The sequence below is a fragment of the Oncorhynchus mykiss genome, chromosome 22, assembly GCF_057628025.1.
Source record: "Oncorhynchus mykiss isolate SJ-2025 chromosome 22, ASM5762802v1, whole genome shotgun sequence".
NCBI classification, from domain to species: Eukaryota; Metazoa; Chordata; class Actinopteri; order Salmoniformes; family Salmonidae; genus Oncorhynchus; species Oncorhynchus mykiss.
Window position 1 is genome coordinate 14,750,099 of NC_143043.1, and position 21,695 is coordinate 14,771,793.

The following is a 21,695-nucleotide window of genomic DNA, read 5'->3' on the forward strand; positions in this document are numbered from 1 at the left end:
ATGCAGTGGCATCTTAATGCATATTTGACTGTGAATCAATTTGCAGTGAAACAATCAATGCACCCATCTCTTGGTGTCACAAGCAGATGCAAATGAAAGTTCATCACAGAAAGAAGAGCAATATGCTCCGAGGAAGAATCTCACCGTGGCAAAAACGCTTCAATCTCCACAAAAACTATGGGGAAATGGAGAGGCACACGTGGACGATAGAGGCATGCATTATGGATTTGAACTTCCCATTCATTCTAAGGGAATTGTGATAATAGTAAGAAAATTGTATAAATGTGTCAATGAAAACGGTATTGTCAATAGCCATCCTTTCCTGGGGGGTTTAACAGACTGAATAAAAATTAGGGTTTGCCTTTGTTGCCCTTATCTCTCACCTGCAGTAATGTCCAATTTATGCAGGCTTCACCCTGGGCTGGCAAAGCTGCTGCTCCCCAGAGGAGGACGGCAGCATGTTTCAGACAATATAAATGAACCTGTAGACAACTCAAGGTTGATTTAGAGCCGGCACAACAAGCAATTTAATGATGAACCTGCAACCATACTGATCTTGCCCTTACGCTGATAAGACAGAATATGTCCGTGCATACCTGTATGACATAGGAGACTGGTAATTGCACTGCTCTGGCCAGGTGAGAATTCAAATGCCAATGTTAGACGATTGGAAAGAAGACTGGATTAGATGTCGGTCCATTTCCCCAAGATCTGTCGGTGATAATAACTGTGGATATTGCATAGCAGGAAGAGGTGGAACAACAAGTGTGATGTTTATGGTAAGAAATAGGAAACAGTCTCTGAATATAGAGAATATCCCCATGTAGAGAAATAATCCCTAATATTAATTGACAACTTGTTACTTTATTACTATGATATTATTGCTTTTTCCTTCGTTTTATCCTCTTGTCAGACTTGTATCTTTACTCACTCAATACAACCAGCTTGTATTCTTGAATCATGAACCACAGTCATTATCCGACCATGCAGTGAAAGGAGACAAGACCAAATCAAGATGTGTCATAACAGTTATATAAACATTGTAATTAGGTGGATTGGGATTGGAAGCATTGGATACATGCTCTGCAACGTTATTTTGGTCGATCATGTCCACAAGCATTTCCACAGTCAGAAAACAAAGGTCTGTTGTTATGATTGCCTAGCCTAGTAGCCTAGTACCAGCCACTGCACGAACCTTTAACCAAAGCTTTATGGTATTACCCCCACTTTACCCAAACCCTCACAGGTTGTATCGGTTTTTCTATATTAATTCCCATCCCCACATTATTATGATCCACACACTATCTCTAGGCCTACTGCACATCGAAATGTAGCCTATTAGGAACAAAATCCACAAGCACGTTTTTCATCTACAGCTCTCTCTCTCTCTCTCTCTCTGCTCTGCTCTGTGCGCTCACATCAGTAACTGAATCACGTACCAGCGGAACAGCCCTCGTTCAATGCGAACTTGCCAGACCTATTGGAGAAAACCCCCAAGGCAGGATCTGTCACAGTTTCACTCATTGGTTGGAAGACGATCAGAAACAATGTTAAATGCACCAAGATATAAACTGGAGTCAGTGTGTAGGGCGTCGGGAGGATTCTACTGGTAACCAGATCTCAATGCCAAGAGAGCTGTTTTCAACTGTTGACGTGACCGGATAATTGAACAGAATTATTTGGGGACCATATCGAAAAAAAAATCTACAACGTTGTGCACCTGAAGTCTTGGATTTGTTTAACCTCTAAAGGAGCATTGTTGATGTTCTTACCACGAATCAATGCGGGATGCAAGGGCACGAGGTCCAACTGGACTGGATTACCGGATTACTGGACTGATTATAGGACAATTATCGGGCAAAAGTCCTTATCGCTCACCAAATGTTCGTGAATGAAAGGAAAATGTAAAACGTGGTCCCGAAGGAGCATATTTATTTGATGCATCTGCTTTCCTTTATGGGTTGGTCCATGTGTACATAACCTGTATGAACCTGTATGCAACAGTGTGTAGCGCTCAGAAAAAGTATACTGTATAGATAGATGGTCGCTGACTGTGCTGGGAAATGAATGGTTAAATGAATGAGTATCTCGGGTATTTTGCTTTAGGTAGGCTATAGATGTCGCATAAGGGCATTGCGCTTTTGTACTGCCTAACCTTCAGCATAGCGGGATGTACAAACGTTTGTAACCTTGTAGCAACAGGGGAAATCATAAACGCTTTAAAATCACCGAATATATTTTATTCGCCGCACCAGCGAATCACGTCTGCCACATGTTACATTTTGTATTGCGTTAATGCGTGATATGTCTTTGGGCGTTCATCTTTGTTTACACAAAGAGTTCATCATAGCTGTACGGCATGTGAAGGAGGTTAAAAGGACAGCGTAAAATATAGAAAAGATAGCAAGAAATCGATTTAATAACCTCTCCGTTGTGTTGGATACAAAACTACCTGTCTCGTGTGATTTTAGTGGTAGTGTGGTCGCTGAACAAATCAACAGGTTGGAAGTTAAAACGGGAATTTTTAAGCACGCGCATCCTACACAGTAAATGGATATGCGTCTTCCTGTCATATTTTTCCTTCTCTTTTGGGCTAAAGCCCGGACTCTGAAAAATCTCAATTATTCCGTTCCAGAGGAGCAGGGACCTGGAACTGTTATCGGAAACATTGCTAAGGATGCCGGATTTGGACCGGTGGAGAGAGGGGAAAAATCTAACTTTAGAGTTCTGGAGAATTCTGCTCCACATCTCATTGATGTGGACCCGGAGAGTGGGCTGCTTTTTACCAAACAGCGAATTGACAGGGAGACATTGTGCAGACGCAACCCCAAGTGTCAGCTCTCCATGGAAGTGTTTGCCAACGACAAGGAAATATGCATGATCAAGATTGATGTAGTGGATATAAACGACAACTCGCCAGGTTTTCCCTCAGATCACATCAATATTGATATTTCAGAGAATGCAGCTGCTGGGACACGTTTCCCTCTAACAATTGCGCATGACTCAGATTCTGGGGGAAACGGAATAAAGACTTATCAGGTCACCAGAGATGATTACAATACATTTTCTTTGGACTTGAAATTGAGGGGCGAGGGAACCATCTATCCGGAATTGGTAGTTCAGCGACCTCTAGATAGGGAGGATCAGTCCCATCATACCCTCCTTTTGACAGCCATTGATGGAGGGGAGTATCCAAGATCAGGGTCCATGCAAATCAATGTGAGAGTTACTGATTCAAATGATAATAGCCCAGTATTTGACAAACCCGCCTATGTGCTGGAGCTCCCTGAAAACTCACCACCTGGGAAAATGCTGATAGACCTGAATGCAACAGACCAAGATGAGGGCAGCAATGGACAGGTAGTCTATTCTTTCAGTGGATATGCATCTGATAGAGTCCAGGAGTTGTTTTCTATTGACCCCAACACAGGTGTAATAAAGATTCAGGGAGAAATTGACTATGAAGAGAATCCAACCATTGAATTTGACGTGCAGGCCAAGGACCTGGGGCCTAACCCCATCCCTGGCCATTGTAAGATTTCAGTCAAAGTGCTTGACAAGAATGATAATTGGCCTGTCATAAGTTTTGTCTCAGTCCGCCAGGGAGCTATCAGTGAGGCAGCACCTCCAGAATCTGTCATCGCCCTGGTGAGAGTCACTGATAAAGATTCTGGAAGAAATGGCCAGCTCCAATGCAGAGTGCTTGGCAATGTACCATTCAGGCTGCAGGAAAACAATGATAATTTTTACACTCTGCTCACAGACAGACCTCTAGACAGGGAACTGAAAGATGAATATAACGTGACCATAGTGGCCAGAGACAACGGAATACCTTCGTTGAATTACACCAAATCGTTCACAGTGAAAATCTTAGATGAGAATGATAATGCACCACGTTTCACCAAGACCATCTATGTGCTCCAGGTGCCAGAGAACAACATCCCAGGGGAGTACTTAGGCTCAGTTCTGGCTCATGATCCAGATATAGGTCGGAATGGAACTGTGTCCTACTCCATTTCACCGTCGCACATCGGAGACGTGTCAGTTTACACCTACGTGTCTGTCAATCCTACCAACGGAGCCATATACGCCTCAAGGTCTTTCAACTACGAACAAACTAAGTTCTTTGAGTTCAATGTTCAAGCTAAAGACGCAGGGTCTCCTCATATGGAGAGCAGTGCCACAGTCAGGGTCAGTGTGCTTGACGTCAATGACAATCTACCAGTTATTGTATTACCCCTCCTGCTAAATGACACTGTGGAAATCATGATCCCTAGAAATGTAGGCCTGGGGTACATAGTGACCACGGTGAGAGCAGTCGACCACGACTTCGGCGAGAGCGGTCGTCTGACCTACGAGATCTCTGAGGGTAACGAGGAGCACCTGTTTGAGATGGACCCTGTGGCCGGCGAGGTCAGGACTGCCCATGCTGTGTGGGAGGACGTGGCCCCAGCTGTAGAGCTGGTAGTGAAGGTAACCGATCACGGCAAGCCCCCACTTTCTGCTGTGGCCAAGCTGATCATTAAGGCCAGCACAGGAGCCATTGCAGGAGGGGAGTCCGGGGCCAGCGGGGAGCAGCAGCACTGGGACTTGTCCCTGCCCCTCATCGTCACCCTTTGCATCATCTCTGTCTTGCTGCTGGCTGTCATGACTGCCATCGCCGTTAAGTCCAAGCATCAAGATAAGGAGGCTGGGAATTATAAGTGCCGCATGGCTGAGTACTCCAACTCCAATCCCCCAGTGGGGAAGGGCAAGAAGAAAAGGATCAACAAGAATGAAATCATGCTGGTGCAGAGCGAGATGGAGGAGAGGGACTCTGTGAGCAGGATGAACGTGGTGAGCAGCCCGTCTCTCATCACCTCACCTATCTGTTTCGACTACCAGACGACCAGCCCCCTGCCTCTCACGCTGCCCAGGTCAGAGGTCATGTACCTGAAAACCACCTCCAACAGCCTGACGGTGCCTCGGGCTGGCTGTCACTCGAGCTTCGCAGGGCTTACCACAGAGACTCCTATGAATAGAATGTCAGTGATACAGGTAAGAAACAGAGTCATTGTACCATATTTTTTTATAGCCTTTTATTCTTCCATGGTATTTTATACAAATCTGCCACAAGAGAGGTCATTCTTCAAATCGATACTCATGCAATCAGACATCCTTGTTATCATTTGTATTCCCTGTCTGGCACCATATGGTGCAAATTGAAGGACAAAAAATGCATCATGATACACCACAAGCACATTGAAGAAATAATATATGAAAAGACACTGTATTTTTTATACCGGTTGTTGGTGTGCTAGAGTAGATTGTTTGTGATCTACATTTCCTCCACAGAGATCCTAACCAAATTGTCCCATTATGAGTCACTTCTAGCAGCACCTTACAGGTGGTCTAAATAACCAGGAAACCATTTCTGTAAGATATGCAAACCGTGTGGGTCTTGGACTGCGCTGCTGTACTGCCACTGCCAGATCCTCCTGCCACAGAGTGAAAACAAAACCCTGCCCGAAATCTGGGATTGGACAGGTGTTTGAACAGCTTGTCTGATCACATTAGTGAAATATTTTGTGCCAGACAGCTAGATGCACACAGCATAACCTTACAATCCCATTTCTTGCCCTCCACAAACACGGGCCAGTTCCACACATCCAAATCCAATGTTGGAAAGATAAGACATTAATAGGGTCCAGCCCTGCCTTGTAAAAGATGACAAGGCTGCTTATGCAAGCCAGCATATTAAATTGACAAGGAGTGCATGTAATTTTATTTAGCACAGAGGTCTTTTCAGTTGTAAATTATGTAAATATCTAGGACAGTCTCCGAGACAGTCTCATTTGGAGATGATAACACTGATGACAAGAGCTGGCGCTGTCACCAGTTGCTAGGGCATGTGGGTGTGATCAACACAAACACATTATTCTCAAGATGAGAAAAAACAAGGATGCAGATGACAGTGGCTGATGCATTACTTCTCTCCCTCGACCAAACAGGCACATATGGACATAATGGAGATTTGTTCTTATCGGGGTGCCACTGATAGCTGCTGCTGTTTGAATAAAGCTAGAGTCCTTAATTGAAACAATAACAAAGCGGACATCCCACCTCTGTTTTGATAAAAAAGCTGAGGTATGGACCTGGAGAAATGTAACTACTCTCAAATTCATAGACAGAGTTTAAAAAAATGGATGTAACGAGTAAGGATTTAATGTGTTCCTAAATGCTTTGAATGTACAGATCTGAATGCAGGCCAAGCCATAGTTAATGGAGGTGTCCTTTGAATATGTCATGTTGCTCATATAAACTGTTGCACACAGGAAAACTATTCTGGTGCACAATACACAAATAATTATCTCTCTTCAATTCTCAGACGGATAATTTTCCCTCGGAGCCCAATTATACGTCCAACAGGCAGCCATTTGCTCAAAGGTAAGGCCGCTAAATGATAACTACCTGACAGCCGCCATTTACATTCTATTCAATATCAAGCCATCAGAACAAGCACGTCAAATAGGGCGCAAGGGCGATCACAAGAAAGACAGACGGAAGCCACCACCAATGAGTTATGTTTTTTTCTCTCCTGTCTCCTCATCCTGCAGCAGCTCAACATTTAAGGATGCAGAGCGAGCAAGCCTCCGAGACAGTGGCCATGGTGATAGTGACCAGGCTGATAGTGACCAGGATACTAATAAAGGCTCCCACTGCGACACGTCTGCCAGGGAGGCCATCAAGATGAAAGCCACAGCGGTTAATGGCCAGCCTCTCGAGCAGGGTGAGTGGAAGCTCTCTCTCTCTGTGACATCTTAAAGATGCTTAACGGACCCTTGTATCAGACCCTTGTTTTCCCAATCACTGCACCAAGCCAAAATGCACTACAAACACATGTACACAGTCTGTTTATCCCCAGTTCTACAGTACCATCCTCAGGGTAAAGCTAAAGCCAATAATGATAGTACAGTGTACACCTCAAAGAGATTCCTGAAATCATAATACTTAAACAAGATTTCAGCAGTATGAATTCTATGCAATTGCAATTTAGTCATTCAGAACAGGGTATCCCAAAGTCAGTTCTGGGGGCCCCCCATGTGCACATTTGAGTTTTTTCCCTAGCACTACACAGCTGATTCAAATGATCATAGCCTGATGATGAGTGCACCCAGGGAGGACCCCAAGACTAAGTTTGGGGAAACCCTGATCTAGCAGACTTACAGTATTGAGTGCATACATTTTCATACTGGTTCCGGGTGGGATTCAAAACCACAACCCGAGCGTTGCAAGCACCATGCTCTACCAACTGAGCTACACAGGACATAGGCAGCAGTAATTCAATCTTAGCTCTATGAGGCAGCATGATATTGTAGCTCAGCCCGTATGGAAAAAAATACATTTAAAGGGATACTTCAGGATTTGATCTACCTCAGAGTCAGATGAATTTTTTTATTTCTTTAAATATAGTTTTGGGTGCATTTTCAGGATACATTTGAAAATGTAAAGAATTGGCCAAATCATATATACATTAAAATACACCTTGACATGCATTGCAAATTGTATTTCAAATGCATTTGAAAAGTTATTTAAAATACATCTGAAAATGTATTTAAAATGCATCTGGAAAAGTAATAAATATGTCTTTGAAAATATATGATTTGGCCAATTCTTTATATTTTGAAATGTATTCTGGAAATGCATCTAACTCAAGGGTTTGGCTTTATTTGGACTGTTTTATACATTGTAGAATAATAGTGAACACATCAAAACTATGAAATTAAACATGTGGAATCATGTAGTAACAAATAGTGTGAAACAAATCAAAATGTATTTTATATTTGAGATTCTTCAAATAGCCACCCTTTGCCTTGATGACAGCTTTGCACACTCTTGGCATTCTCTCAACCAGCGTCATGAGGTAGTCACAGTCACCTGGAATGCATTTCAATTAATAGGTGCGCCTTGTTAAAAGTTCATTTGTGGCATTTCTTTCCTTCTTAATAAGTTTGAGCCAATCAGTTGTGTTGTGACATGGTAGCGGTGGTATACAGAAGAAAGCCCTATTTGATAAAAGACCAACTCCGTATTATGACAAGAACAGCTCAAATAAGCAAAGAGAAATGACAGTCCATCATTACTTTACGTCAATCTGGAAAATTCGATCCCGGGCTGTATCACAACCCGGCTGTGATCGGGTGTCCCATAGGGCGGCGCACAATTGGCCCAGCGTCGTCTGGGTTATGGAAGGGTTTGGCCGGGGTAGGCCGTCATTGTAAATAAGAATTTATTCTTAACTGACTTGCCTAGTTAAATTAAGGTTAAATTAAAAAAACGACTGTTCTACAGGAGCTTCATGAAATTGGTTTCCATGGCCAAGCAGCCAGACACACAAGCCTAAGATTGCTATGCCAAGCTTCGGCTGGAGTGGTGTTAAGTTCGCCGCCATTGGACTCTGGAGCAGTGGAAACACGTTCTCTGGAGTGATGAATCATGCTTTACCATCTGGCAGTCTGACGGACTAATCTGTGTTTGGTGGAGGATGCCAGGAGAGCGCTACCTGCCCCAATGCATAGTACCAACTGTGAAGTTTGGTGGAGGAGGAATAATGGTCTGGGGCTGTTTTTTATGGTTCGGACTATGACCCTTAGTTGCAGTGAAGGGAAATCTTAACGCTACAGCATACAATGACATTATAGACGGTTCCGTGCTTCCAACTTTGTGGCAACAGTTTGGGGAAGGCCCTTTCCTGTTTCATCATGACAATGCCCCTGTGTAGAAAGTGAGGTCCATACAGAAATTGTTTGTTGAGATTGATGTGGAAGAACATGACTGGCCTGCACAGAGCCCTGACCTCAACCCCATCGAACACCTTTGGGATGAATTGGAATGCCGACTGCGAGCCAGGCCTAATTGCACAACGTCATCGCCCGACCTCACTAATGCTCTTGTGGCATTAGTCCCCGCAGCAATGTTCTAACATCTAGTGGAAAGCCTTCCCAGAAGAGTGGAGTTGTTGCAGCAAAGGGGGGACCAACATATGAATGCCCATGATTTTGGAATGAGATGTTCGACAAGCAGGTTGTCCACATACTTTTGGTCGTGTAGTGTATCAGTAAAGAAAAAGGAAACGTTGAACCAAATTGGGAAATAATGTAGATTGCTTGAGCATTTATTGAACACATATTCAACTTAAGTTCAATCTTACTTTCAAAAAGGTTGTTTTCGTTAAGACCTCAGGCAGGCACCATCAGTTTGCACCATCGATGTTGCTGTGGACAAGGGAATTAGGGGAGTATATTAATTGCAGATAGGCAATTTAGAATTCAAAATGATGTGTGCATTGTTAAAGGATTACATCATGGGAACATTTTTCTTCCCCGTTTCGGCCATTCCCTTGGACAACATTCTTAGCATTGACTCACAAATCCAAGTCTTATTAAACTCTACTTACAATGACTTTATGATCTTCCGGGCTACACAGCATTTTCTTCCATTAAAGGTCCTGAACAGTCATTCTGAAAAGTACTTTTTCTTTCATGGCCAACTACCAGGAAATGTGAAAAGACAGGCTGAGTGGGCGGGGAGTTTATATTCAGAGCTCTCCTTGACTGATACCCCTTAATAATTAATTCAAGCATTTGACATGGGGACCAGTAACTTTATAATCAAACTTTATCAATGTAGAAGCAACAGTCATTTTTCATACTTTGGTCATCATTCAATTTCAAGAAACATGATTTTGGCTGTTGATGACCTACGTAAACAAAATGGAACAGACACATTTGAAGATAAGTAATTAGTTAGGAACATGACAGTCAAAGCTTACAAAGTCGTTCAGCTATAAATATCTTTACCTCTGTGAAGAAAAGAGAAATGGTGAATCAAATTTGGAAAAAAATATACATTGCTTGACTGCTTATTAAACACCTTCAGTTAGCAAAAGTTCAATCTTACCTTAAAAAATGATGCTGCTAACTTTAGGACATCAGGCACCATCTGTTGGGATCAACAGTGTTGCTGTGGACAGGTTAATTAGTAATGAGGGGGATGTATTAATTGATCAGCAGTTTATAATTAAAAGTGGCTGAATGGTTCTGCTTGGTTCTGCTTGGTTCTGCAGATTTGCAGCTTGTCCAACATTCTTCTGACACATTTTGTCCAAAGTACGATTCTTGCCTAGCATTGACAAACACAATTACAAGGCTTGCACTGCTTTAGTTTACATGATCATGCCTTCAGGTCAGCACATTATCTGCATTCAACTAATGGAAACAAAATAAGGCAGACACATTTGAAGAGTTATTGAAGGAGCTAGCTAGCTGGCTAATCGGTATACGCAGTCATGTTTGAGTGTTGGGCTCAATCAATGGAAGCTATAGCAAGGAACAGTTGGTTAGCCAATGTAGCCAATTTAGCTTTCCGCTACAGTCTATACCATTTTCTATTTTTACCGAGCTAGCTAGACCATAATACTCATAATTTGTGAATACCCTTACAACAACAAAAAAACACACAATAAAGCATGGTTTTCAGACAAATATGTGTGAACACGTGTGAACAAATCACTTGGAAATGTAATGTGGGAAAAACAGACAGTTGGTTTTCAGACACACGTGAAGTTTCACATGGATTTTTCACATGTACATTTTTTTACTTGATTCAGACACATGTGGTTTCCCAACATTTCACGTGATATTATAAGTTTCACATTTGTGCCTTTGCAACTGGTCGGGATTATAACCCGGGTCTCACACAACGTCTTGACCATTCGACCAAGAGGGCCAACACTAATTGTGAAGTCGCAAGCGGGGCTACCTCATCACGTGACCATTTTCAACCATGACCGACTCATGTCCGTTACACTTTCACATGTGTATTTTCACACTTTAATGTCAACTAGGGCTGTTAAACGATTGCATTTTTTGTTTATAGAGTTGCTCAAATTGAGCTGTGATTTATTGTGGATGTTTTCAATGTATTTTGAACACTTTCGGACAATGTGCCCCCCCCCCAAAAAAATTGTGCAATAAATTACAAAAAGTTATCTTGAGTTAACTGATTAACTCTGACAGTGCTAATTTTCTCATGTTAAACAGAATAAATAAGGAGACACGGAGCGTTAGCTTCTCTGTTTTTTTTCACTGTTCTTCTTCCAACGGTCACTGACCAACGTATGAAGAACAGAGGCGTGTGCCTGCAGCAGTAACACTCCAAACGGATGGCTCAGAAATAAGAAATAATGCACACTTGAGTATTTATACTCAGGTCGGCTAAGTTACCTTTTTACAGAATGGCATTACAGAATTTGCAAATCCATACGTGGAAACATGTTGCCTGTGCAACATGTTAACACCACCTTTTGACATGTGAGGAGAATAACAACATTTCACCATCACATGTGAACTTGGAATTCCACATGTGAAAGTTAGATTTTAATGATGTGAATGTTTTTTTACATGTGAAACTGAAAATTATATTTTCACATGTGAATGGTTTTCACGTTGCAATTCCACGTGTGAAAAGTGTGGTTTTCACATGCGGAGTTTTATTACATTTGAAACAGCAAATGTGTTTTGTGAAACTGCAATTCATTTGTGAGGTGAAAACATGTTTTTTTCTCACCCATCGACACACAATACCCCATCATGACCATGTGAAAATATGTTTTTAGACATTTTAGCAAATGTATTGAAAATTAAATACAGAAATATCTCATTTACATAAGTATTCACACCTTTGAGCCAATACTTTGTAGAAACACCTTTGGCAGCGATTACAGCTGTGAGTCTTTTTAGGTAAATCTCTAAGAGCTTTGGACACCTGGATTATACAATATTTTCCCATTCGTCAAGCTCTGTCAAACTGATTATTGATGATTGCTAGACAGCCTTTTTTTAAGTCATGCCACAGATTTTCAAGACGATTTAAGTCCAAACTGGAACACTCGGGAACATCCAACGTCATCTTTGTAAGCAACTCCAGTGTACAGTTGAAGTCGGAAGCTTACATACACCTTAACCAAATACATTTAAACTCAGTTTTTCACATTTCCTGACATTTAATTATAGTAAAAATTCCCTGTATTAGGTCAGTTAGGATCACCACTTTATTTTAAGAATGTGAAATGTCAGAATAATAGTAGAGAGAATTATTTATTTCAGATTTTATTTCTTTCATCACATCCCAGTGGCTCAGAAGTTTACATACACACAATTAGTATTTGGTAGCATTGCCTTTTGTATTGTTGAACTTGGGTCAAACATTTTGGGTAGCCTTCCACTATCTTCCCACAATAATTTGGATGAATTTTGGCCCATTCCTCCTGACAGAGCTGGTTTAACTGAGTCAGGTTTGTAGGCCTCCTTGTTCGCACACGCTTTTTCAATTCTGCCCACAAATTTTCTATGGGATTGAGGTCAGGGCTTTGGAAGTATGCTTGGGGTCATTGTCTATTTAAAAGACCCATTTGTGACCAAGCTTTAACTTCCTGACTGATGTCTTGAGATGTTGCTTCAATATATCCATATAATTTTCCTTCCTCGTGATGCCATCTATTTTGTGAAGTGCACCAGTCCCCCCTGCAACAAAGCAACCCCAAAACATGATGCTACCACCCCTGTGCTTCACGGTTGGGATGGTGTTCTTCAGCTTGCAAGCATCCCCCTTTTTCCTCCAAACATAACGATGGCCATACAAATCTATTTTTGTTTCAACAGACCAGAGGACAAAAAGTACGATATTTGACCCCGTGGGCAGTTGCAAACTGTAGTCTGGCTTTTTTATGGCAGTTTTGGAGAAGTGGCTTCTTCCTTGCTGAGCGGCCTTTCAGGTTATGTTGATACAGGACTCGTTTTACTGTAGATATAGATACTTTTGTACCGGTTTCCTCCAGCATCTTCACAAGGTCCTTTGCTGTTGTTCTGGGATGCATTTGCACTTTTCTCACCAAAGTACGTTCATCTCTAGGAGACAGAACGCGTCTCCTTCCTGAGCGGCATGACGGCTGCGTGGTCCCATGGTGTTTATACTTGCGTACTATTTTTGTACAGATGAACATGGTACCTTCAGTCATTTGGAATTTGCTCCCAAGGATGAACCAGACTTGTGGAGGTCTACATTTGTTTTTTCTGAGGTCTTGTCTGATTTCTTTTGTTTTTCCATGATGTCAAGCAAAGAGGCACTGAGTTTGAAGGTAGGCCTTGAAATACATCCACAGGTACACCTCCAATTGACTCAAATGATGTCATTTAGCCTATCAGAAGCTTCTAAAGCCATGACATCATTTTATAGAATTTTCCAAGCTGTTTAAAGGTACAGTCAACTTAGTGTATGTAAACTTCTGACCCATTGGAATTGTGATACAGTGAATTATAAGTGAAATAATCAGTCTGTAAATAATTATTGGAAAAATTACTTGTGTCATGCACAAAGTAGATGTCCTAACCGACTTGCCAAAACTATAGTTTGTTAACAAGACATTTGTGGAGTGGTTGAAAAAGGAGTTTTAATGACTCCAACCTAAGTGTATGTAAACTACCAACTTCAACTGTATGTTTGGTCTTGTGTTTTAGGTTATTGTCCTGCTGAAAAGGGAATTCAACTCCCATTCTCCCAGCAGACTGAACTAGGTTTTCCTCTAGGATTTTGCCTGTGCTTATAGCTGTATTCTGTTTATTTTTATCCCCAAAAAACTCCTTAATCCTTGCTGATGACAAGCATACCCATAACATGATGAAGCCACCACCATGCTTGAAAATATGAAGAGTGGTACTCAGTGGTGTGTTGTGCTGTATTTGCCCAAAACATAACACTTTATAATCAGGAAAAAAAAGTTAATTTCATTGCAGTATTACTTAAGTGCCTTGTTGCAAACGGGATGCATGTTTTGGAATAGTATTATTCGGGACAGGCTTCCTTTTCACTCTGTCATTTAGGTTAATATTGTGGAGTAACTACAATGTTGTTGATCCATCCTCGGTTTTTCTCATATCACAACCATTAATGCTCTGTCACCTTTTTAATATCACCATTGGCCTCATGGTGCAATCCCTAAACAGTTTCCTTCCTCTCTGGCAACTGAGTTAGGAAGGAAGCCTGTATCTTTGTAGTGACTGGGTGTATTGATACACCATCCAAAACCTAATTAATAACTTCACCATGGTTAAAGGGATACAGTGACTTGCGAAAGTATTCACCCCCCTTGGCATTTTTCCTATTGTTGCCTTACAACCTGGAAGTAAAATAGATTTTTGGGGGGTTTGAATAATTTGATTTACACAACATGCCTACCACTTTGAAGATGCCAAATATGATTTATTGTGAAACAAACAAGAAATAAGACAAAAAAAACTGAAAACTTGAGTGTGCATAACTATTCACCGACCCAAAGTCAATACTTTGTAGAGCCGCCTTTTGCAGCAATTACAGCTGCAAGTCTCTTGGGGTATGTCTCTATAAGCCTGGCACATCTAGCCACTGGGATGTTTGGCCATTCTTCAAGGCAAAACTGCTTCAGCTCCTTCAAGTTGGATGGGTTCCGCTGGTGTACAGCAATCTTTAAGTCATACTACAGATTCTCAATTGGATTGTGGTTTGGGTTTTGACTAGGCCATTCCAAGACATTTACATGTTTCCCCTTAAAACACTCAAGTGTTGCTTTAGCCGTATGCTTAGGGTCATGGTTCTGCTGGAAGGTGAACCTCCATCCCAGTCTCAAATCTCTGAAAGATTGAAACAGGTTTCCCTCAAGAATTTCCCTGTATTTAGCGCCATCCATCATTCCTTCAATTCTGACCAGTTTCCCAGTCCCTGCCCATGAAAAACATCCCCAGAGCATGATGCTGCCACCACCATGCTTCACTGTGGGGATGGTATTCATGGGGTGGGGAGAGGTGTTGGGTATGCGCCAGACATAGCATTTTCCTTGATGGCCAAAAAGCTAGATTTTAGTCTCATCTGACCAGAGTACCTTCTTCCATATGTTTGGGGAGTCTCCCACATGCCTTTTGGAGAACTCCAAACGTGTTTGCTTATTTTCTTCTTTAAGCAATGACAACTTTTCTGACAACTCTTCCGTAAAGCCCAGCTCTGTGGAGTGTACGGCATAAAGTGGTCCTATGGACAGATACTCCAATCTCCGCTGTGGAGCTTTGCAGCTCCTTCAGGGTTATCGTTGGTCTCTTTGTTGCCTCTCTGATTAACGCCCTCCTTGCCTGGTCGGTGAGTTTTGATGGGCGGCCCTCTCTTGGCAGGTTTGTAGTGGTGCCATATTCTTTCCATTTTTTAATAATGGATTTAATGGTGCTCCGTGGGATGTGCAAAGTTTCTGATATTTTTTATAACCCAACCTTGATCTGTACTTCTCCACAACTTTGTCCCTGACCTGTTTGGAGAGCTCCTTGGTGGTGCCCCTTGCTTAGTGGTGTTGCAGACTCTGGGGCCTTTCAGAACAGGTGTAGATATACTGAGATCATATGACAGATCATGACACTTTTATTGCACACAGGTGGACTTTTTAAAAGTAATTATGTGACTTCTGAAGGGAATTGGTTGCACCAGATCTTATTTAGGGGCTTCATAGCAAAGGGGGTGAATACATATACACACACCACTTTTCCATGTATTTATTTTTTTCATTTCAGTTCACCAATTTGGACTATTATGTGTATGTCCATTACATAAAATCCAAATCCACTTAAATTACAGGTTGTAATGCAACAAAATAGGAAAAACACCAAGGGGATGAATTTTGAAATGTGCTGTATTTAGCTTCTGCTTATTTTATATGTACACCAAGCGATGTGCCCTTCTTTGCGAGGCATTGAATATGTGGTTGAATATGTGCTTGACAGTCACTACTTGACTAAGGGACCTTACAGATAGTTGTATATGTGGGATAAAGAGAATGGGTAGTTATTAAAAAAAACATGTTTGCCACTATTATTGAACCTGCAACCCGCAAAACACCAGTCTCAACGTCCAAAGTGAAGAGGCAACTCCAGGATGCTGTCCTTCTAGGCAGAGTTGCAAACAAAAAGCCATATCTCAGACTGGCCAATATAAAGAAAACATTAAGATGGACAAAAGAACACAGACATTGGACAGAGGAACTCTGACTAGAAGGCCAGCATCCCGGAGTCGCATCTTCACTGTTGACGTTGAGACTGGTGTTTTGCGGGTACTATTTAATGAAGCTGCCAGTTGAGGACATGTGAGGGATCTGTTTCTCAAACTAGACACTCTAATGTACTTGTCCTCTTGCTCAGTTGTGCACCGGGGCCTCCCACTCCAATTTATATTCTGGTTAGAGCCAGTTTGCGCTGTTCTGTGAAGGGAGTAGTACACAGCATTGTACAAGATCGTCAGTTTCTTGGCCATTTCTCGCACGGAATAGCCTTAATTTCTCAGAACAAAAATAGACTGACGAGTTTCAGAAAAAAGTTCTTTGTTTCTGGCCATTTTTTGCCTGTAATCGAACCCACAAATGTTGATGCTCCAGATACTCAACTAGTCTAAAGAAGGCCAGTTTTATTCCTTCTTTATCAGCACAACAGTTTTCAGCTGTGCTAACATAATTGCAAAAGGGTTTTCTAATGATCAATTAGCCTTTTAAAATGATAAACTTGGATTAGCTAGCACAACGTGCCGTTGGAACACAGGAGTGATGGTTGCTGATAATGGGCCTCTCTGTACGCCTATGTAGATATTCCATTTAAAAAATCAGCCGTTTCCAGCTACAGTAGTCATTTACAACATTAACAATGTCTACACTGTATTTCTGATCAATTTGATGTTATCTTAATGGCCCCAAAAAAAACATGCTTTTCTTTCAAAAACAAGGACATTTCTAAGCAGACCCCAAACTTTTGAACGGTAGTGTTACATTTAGACAAAAACGTAAATGAATTTGGAATCCATTTTGAGGTCAGGAAATATATTTCAATGTGTATATTTTTCTGCATGGGAGCCCTGTCGCAGAAATGTCGAGCTGCACTGCCGAGATGAAATGAAGGCACCAGAGTGGAAAGTAGATGATAGTTAAGCGGATAAAAGGGTCCATCGGCTGAAGGAAAGAATGTTCAAACATCCTCTGCCGGCTTTAGCGTTCAAATGAGCTCATATGCATGGCATCGTGTACCTCTATGGCTGTCTCATTTGATCATGTCATTACTTGATTAAAAAAAACTTTCCTTCAAGCTTGAATTGGAAGACAGGGACAAAAGAGCATGACAGACGCTTTCGGTACAAACAGACAGGTAGCTTTTGGTGGCTCCTGACAGAACGTTTTCATACAGCTTTTCTGCGGGCGACATTCTCAGTTGCCTCGTCTGGAATCTTAAATGGAAATGTTAGAATGGACCGTTAGAATGGGCATGTAAAAAAATAGGAGTGTGTCATACCAGCTATGTCAAGTCTTGTTGGCGTGGTCAATAGGCTACATACAATCATTGATGAATTTCAATTTCCACCAGTCAAGTCCTTTTCACCACTGGTCGGATTATGATTGGTTTATGTAGCTCTTTTCCTGCATGATATGATGCATATAAAAGATAAGGCACGTCTGCCATAAAAGTCAGTTTGTCTGCAGTCGGAAAGATAATGGAGGACTTGACTGAAGTGGGGCTGGTTCTCATTTCCCTCAGTGAGAGACAGAAGTGTCTTGGAATTGAAAGGCTGTGGTCATCAGATCCCTGTGCAGTACTTTCCACTCCATTTGCATTGCTATGAGCTGTTTGTTTGTGGCGTGCTCAGGAGGACAGCGATGGGAACACTGTTGTGGTTGCCAGGGGGACGTGTGGGATTGTGTGTGTGTGTGAGTGTGTCACGGGAAACGGCAGGGCCATGCTCTCTCTGTGGGAGGTGTAAATTCAATCACACTTTTCTGGAGCACATATTTCTGAGTCTGATTCTCCAGACCCTGTTCAAAGGCCAATCAAATGGAAAGATATTGAAAGAGATGTTTCTTATGTGCAGAGTGGAATTTACACACAGCACTGATGCTTACTTGACTGGAATGTCAATTAATTTAAAGGACTACATTTTTAAGATAAGAGAAATGCAAAGAACTGGGGCAATGCATTTAATATTAATAGCTTGTGTTAACGCTTTTTGTCTGATGTACTCAGAGTTGTCTTTGGTTGTAGAAAATGTACAGCAGTTTAAAGTGAAGCTAATTGTCGCATTAAATGTGTACTGTAAGGGTTTGTCAGTTCTACATTGAATGTACATTGAGTGTGCAGACAGTTAATCCTCCAAGCACGAAAAGTCAGATGCTTTCTGTGTATATTTCTATAGGCCAAAGCACACACATGCTGGTTTGCGGGAAGTGTAGATACCGTATATGTTCTTTATCTCTAGGAAAATAAGTAGTGAAATCCAGCAAGTTGTGCAGGTAGCCTGGAACAATAGTTTAGACTTAATGCAAAGAGCACTATACAGGAAAACCGAGCAGTATTTGAATCATATCCCGAGAAGCCCTAACACAAAAGGCCACAACAGTAGATTAAGTAGTGTTTTTGTATTTTCACCTTTATCAAAGACTCCAGTCTCCCCTCAGCTTTGATACAGGTAATTTATGCACCTGTGTGTCTCTCAATTGCGTCCCCCTCTGAATATGTATTGTCTCCAGGAGAAGCCAGGTGCATTCATCTTGGGGTTCTCGGTTGCTAGGCTTTGTCTGTTTCTATTTATAATGACCAGGCAGGTTCTTTTCTTGGAAAACATGTTTTTCCCTTCAACTTAACCATAGTACACCACCCATGTGATCCCTTTAAATGGGTCCTTTGTGTCCCTGGCTTTTAAAAAGCATCCACAAGGCATATCACTGCAATTGTAGACCCATTAAACATGATTAGTCCTGGAACTAAGGTGCCTTAAGAAATTTAAATTATACTGACTGTGGCAGGATCATGGCAAGGCACAGCCTGTCTACTCTTGCTATTTTTCGTAAGATCCCAAAGTCTTTAGGGACAGCTACAGGATTGTATGTACAAGGGAAGGAGGTAACATACAGATGTAGGATCTTAATTTGAGCCAGTTTGCTACAGCAGGAAAATAATACATTTTTGTGCGTGAATTATTACGTGGATTCTAATTCATGTGCATTTTTGTAAGGGAAAATCAAGTCTGAAATTTAAAGATGTAAGTTACAAGTTTCTAAATCCTTGTTAACACCTCAAATACACTTTTTTCTGGATTGCAACAGGGTGATCAAATTAAGATCCTACTGTACATCTGTATGGTTGGTCTGTGTTGTGCGAGACATGAGCACACAAATCCTGATAACGAAGAGCTTTTGTTTCAGGCCAGGTGTGCTTCTTTGCCTATTAGCTGTGAAAATAAACGGTCACTGTGAGTCGAGAAATGATAGTTTCCTATATTTAACCACTTGCCGTATGTGTTGCAAAATTAACATAAAATGCCTTGTTAGCACCTATCTTAATGGGTGCTCATACCCTTATATTAATTCTTAATTGTCTGAACTAATTTTAATTCACCGCGTACAGTGAGAAGGCAATGCAAAACTGGCTTTTTAGTTCTCTCAGACATAGATGCAGTAGTCCAAAATATAAAGTGCAAATACTTCTATGAACCTTTTCAATATACAGACCTCTCTCTTTACATCATTGTCAAAGGATAGATTCTCTGCAGTGGTGAGCGCTACCTCCTTTTTTTTTGTTGGTCTTTTTATATGTAATATGTAAAACTGGTTGCCCCCCCCCCCCCCCCACACACACACACACACACACACACACACACACACACACACTTGACTGTAGTCTGTGGTTCGTCTACCTTGGTGGGTATGCCTTCAAAGCACAGTGATTGTAATGTGTGGTTCGTCTACCTTGGTGGGTATGCCTTCAAAGCACAGTGATTGTAATGTGTGAGAACTACGTTGCAGTTTACATAATCTAACTGTTGTCATTTTGTTCTCCCTTTGATTTAATATGCATTTTGAACTCACATTTTCTCTTGATCTTGGTCCTGACAGACTGGAAATTGGAGTGGTTGTACTTATTCCCTAGAAATGATTTATTCATTTTTCTATGCTTTTTATTTCAGTATGTGTGGGAGGAGATTGAGCTGGCTCTGAATTTAATTGTGTTCTATAACTTGCATATTTGATTATACTTTGTAAAGCGATCATCAGTCATTTAATAAGAACTTTGTAAATCTTTCCTTAGGACAAGGCAGATCTGTTCACTGCACAGATGAATGTCGTGCACTGGGCCATTCTGACAGATGCTGGATGCCAAAGCTACGTGTAGGAAGCCAAGCAGACAGCGCCGATAATCGCACCAACCTTTTCATCCCAGTGGGAATGGAGGCCATGGTGGAGACAGAGATTTATGGCAGCCTCAACCGCAGTGCAGCCAGAAAAACCCTCAGCACGTTCGGGAAGGAGCAGCGGGACAGCATCATCCTAGTAGCCAACGTCAAACCCTACTTAAAGTCTCAGCGCGGCCTCAGTCCCCTGCTGCAGGAGTGCTCTTCCGTGTCCAGCAGCCCCACCAAGGGGGACACACCCCTGGACTCCCCAACCAAAGGGCCCAGGGAGGAGGTGGGGAGGGTCGGGGAGGGGGGCTCAGACAGCAGTGCCTATGGTCCCCCAGATGGCCAGTGTTCACCGCCCCATACGGAACTGGAGGATCCGTCGTACCTGTCCTGCGACCTCAGTCCCAAGTCCCTGTCCAACAGCCTTATCCACAGCTCTGGGATCAGATCTGGGATCATCAGCCAGGAATGTGGGGGGATGGAGTGCGTCAATCTGGACCAGCGGGACTCTGGGAACTAAAAGGTCAAAGTCTGGGCCTTGCTCTCATTTGGCCGCCATGTGATGAGGTCACAGATGAATGACGGAGGGGTAATTTGTTTTGACCCAGGAAGGTTCCAGACACGCATTGTATAACCAAAAACCATCAGACATGAACTATCTTTTTTTTTTTTTTTGATTCTGTGGTTTGTTGTTCAAAGTAAAGTGTGTGGTGTTGGTTTCTGACTGCTGTGAGTGGAAGGGGAAGAAAACCATTGCTTTCATGCCATTACGTGTTTTCATGGTATACCCTTCAATTTAGATGTCCGTGTTTTACACATTTCAAGCTCCAATTTTGTGAGGCTGTTGAATGAATTGCTCCTGTTTAAGGTATTAAGTCCTGTCTGCTTATGTACAGTGAAAGGTTTTGTCTTCACTTACTGTAGTGTATGAGAAACATCATTTGGATATTTCAGACAATTGAAATACATATCATTCAAGTATAATACAATGTGAAGTGTCTTATGAACGTTTAAAGGCGACTCTGCTCTGGTAAAATAGGGAATGTCGCTTTTCATAAAACAATTTGAGGTCCCTGAAAAATCGAACCGTTTTTTTTATGAATGTATTTGTAATTTTATCGTCGTCTTCTCTGCAGTTTATGTGCAAATAAGCTGAGCTTTCAAGTGAATATAAGCTGCTGTACTTGTTGTTATTAAATTTGTATACACATGTGCTACTGCGAAACATGGAATGTAATTATTTTTGACAAATGGTGCCTCTAAAGCTATTAAGCTTTGTTTTGCCTGAGGATCATAATTCTCTCTCCAAGGTATGGTTCAAGGGCTGACATGATTTATCTTGCTTAATCAACTGTCAGAAAAATCGGCAACCCCACAAACACACACCAACACGAGCCATGACTATTTACAATAGCGGTCGAGATCCCACTCTC

The 21,695-nt window shown here is 41.8% G+C and overlaps 1 protein-coding gene across 1 annotated transcript; it reads left to right on the top strand.

The window, feature by feature from the left end:
• The first annotated feature begins 1,368 nt into the window (after positions 1–1,368).
• On the top strand, positions 1,369–21,487 carry LOC110501408 (protocadherin-17-like). The gene is made up of 4 exons (XM_021578955.3): positions 1,369–5,037; positions 6,368–6,426; positions 6,597–6,769; positions 20,172–21,487. The coding sequence occupies exons 1-4, from the start codon at positions 2,551–2,553 to the stop codon at positions 20,780–20,782; spliced, it is 3,330 nt and encodes a 1,109-aa protein (XP_021434630.2). The 5' UTR covers positions 1,369–2,550; the 3' UTR covers positions 20,783–21,487.
• Positions 21,488–21,695: the final 208 nt, after the last annotated feature.

Coding starts and splice junctions, on each gene's coding strand:
- LOC110501408 (XM_021578955.3), top strand. CDS start 2,551: ATGGATATGCGTCTTCCTGTCATATTTTTCCTTCTCTTTTGGGCTAAA. Junction 6,427..6,596: donor AGGCAGCCATTTGCTCAAAG/GTAAGGCCGCTA, acceptor CTCATCCTGCAG/CAGCTCAACATTTAAGGATG. Junction 6,770..20,171: donor TGGCCAGCCTCTCGAGCAGG/GTGAGTGGAAGC, acceptor ATCTTTCCTTAG/GACAAGGCAGATCTGTTCAC.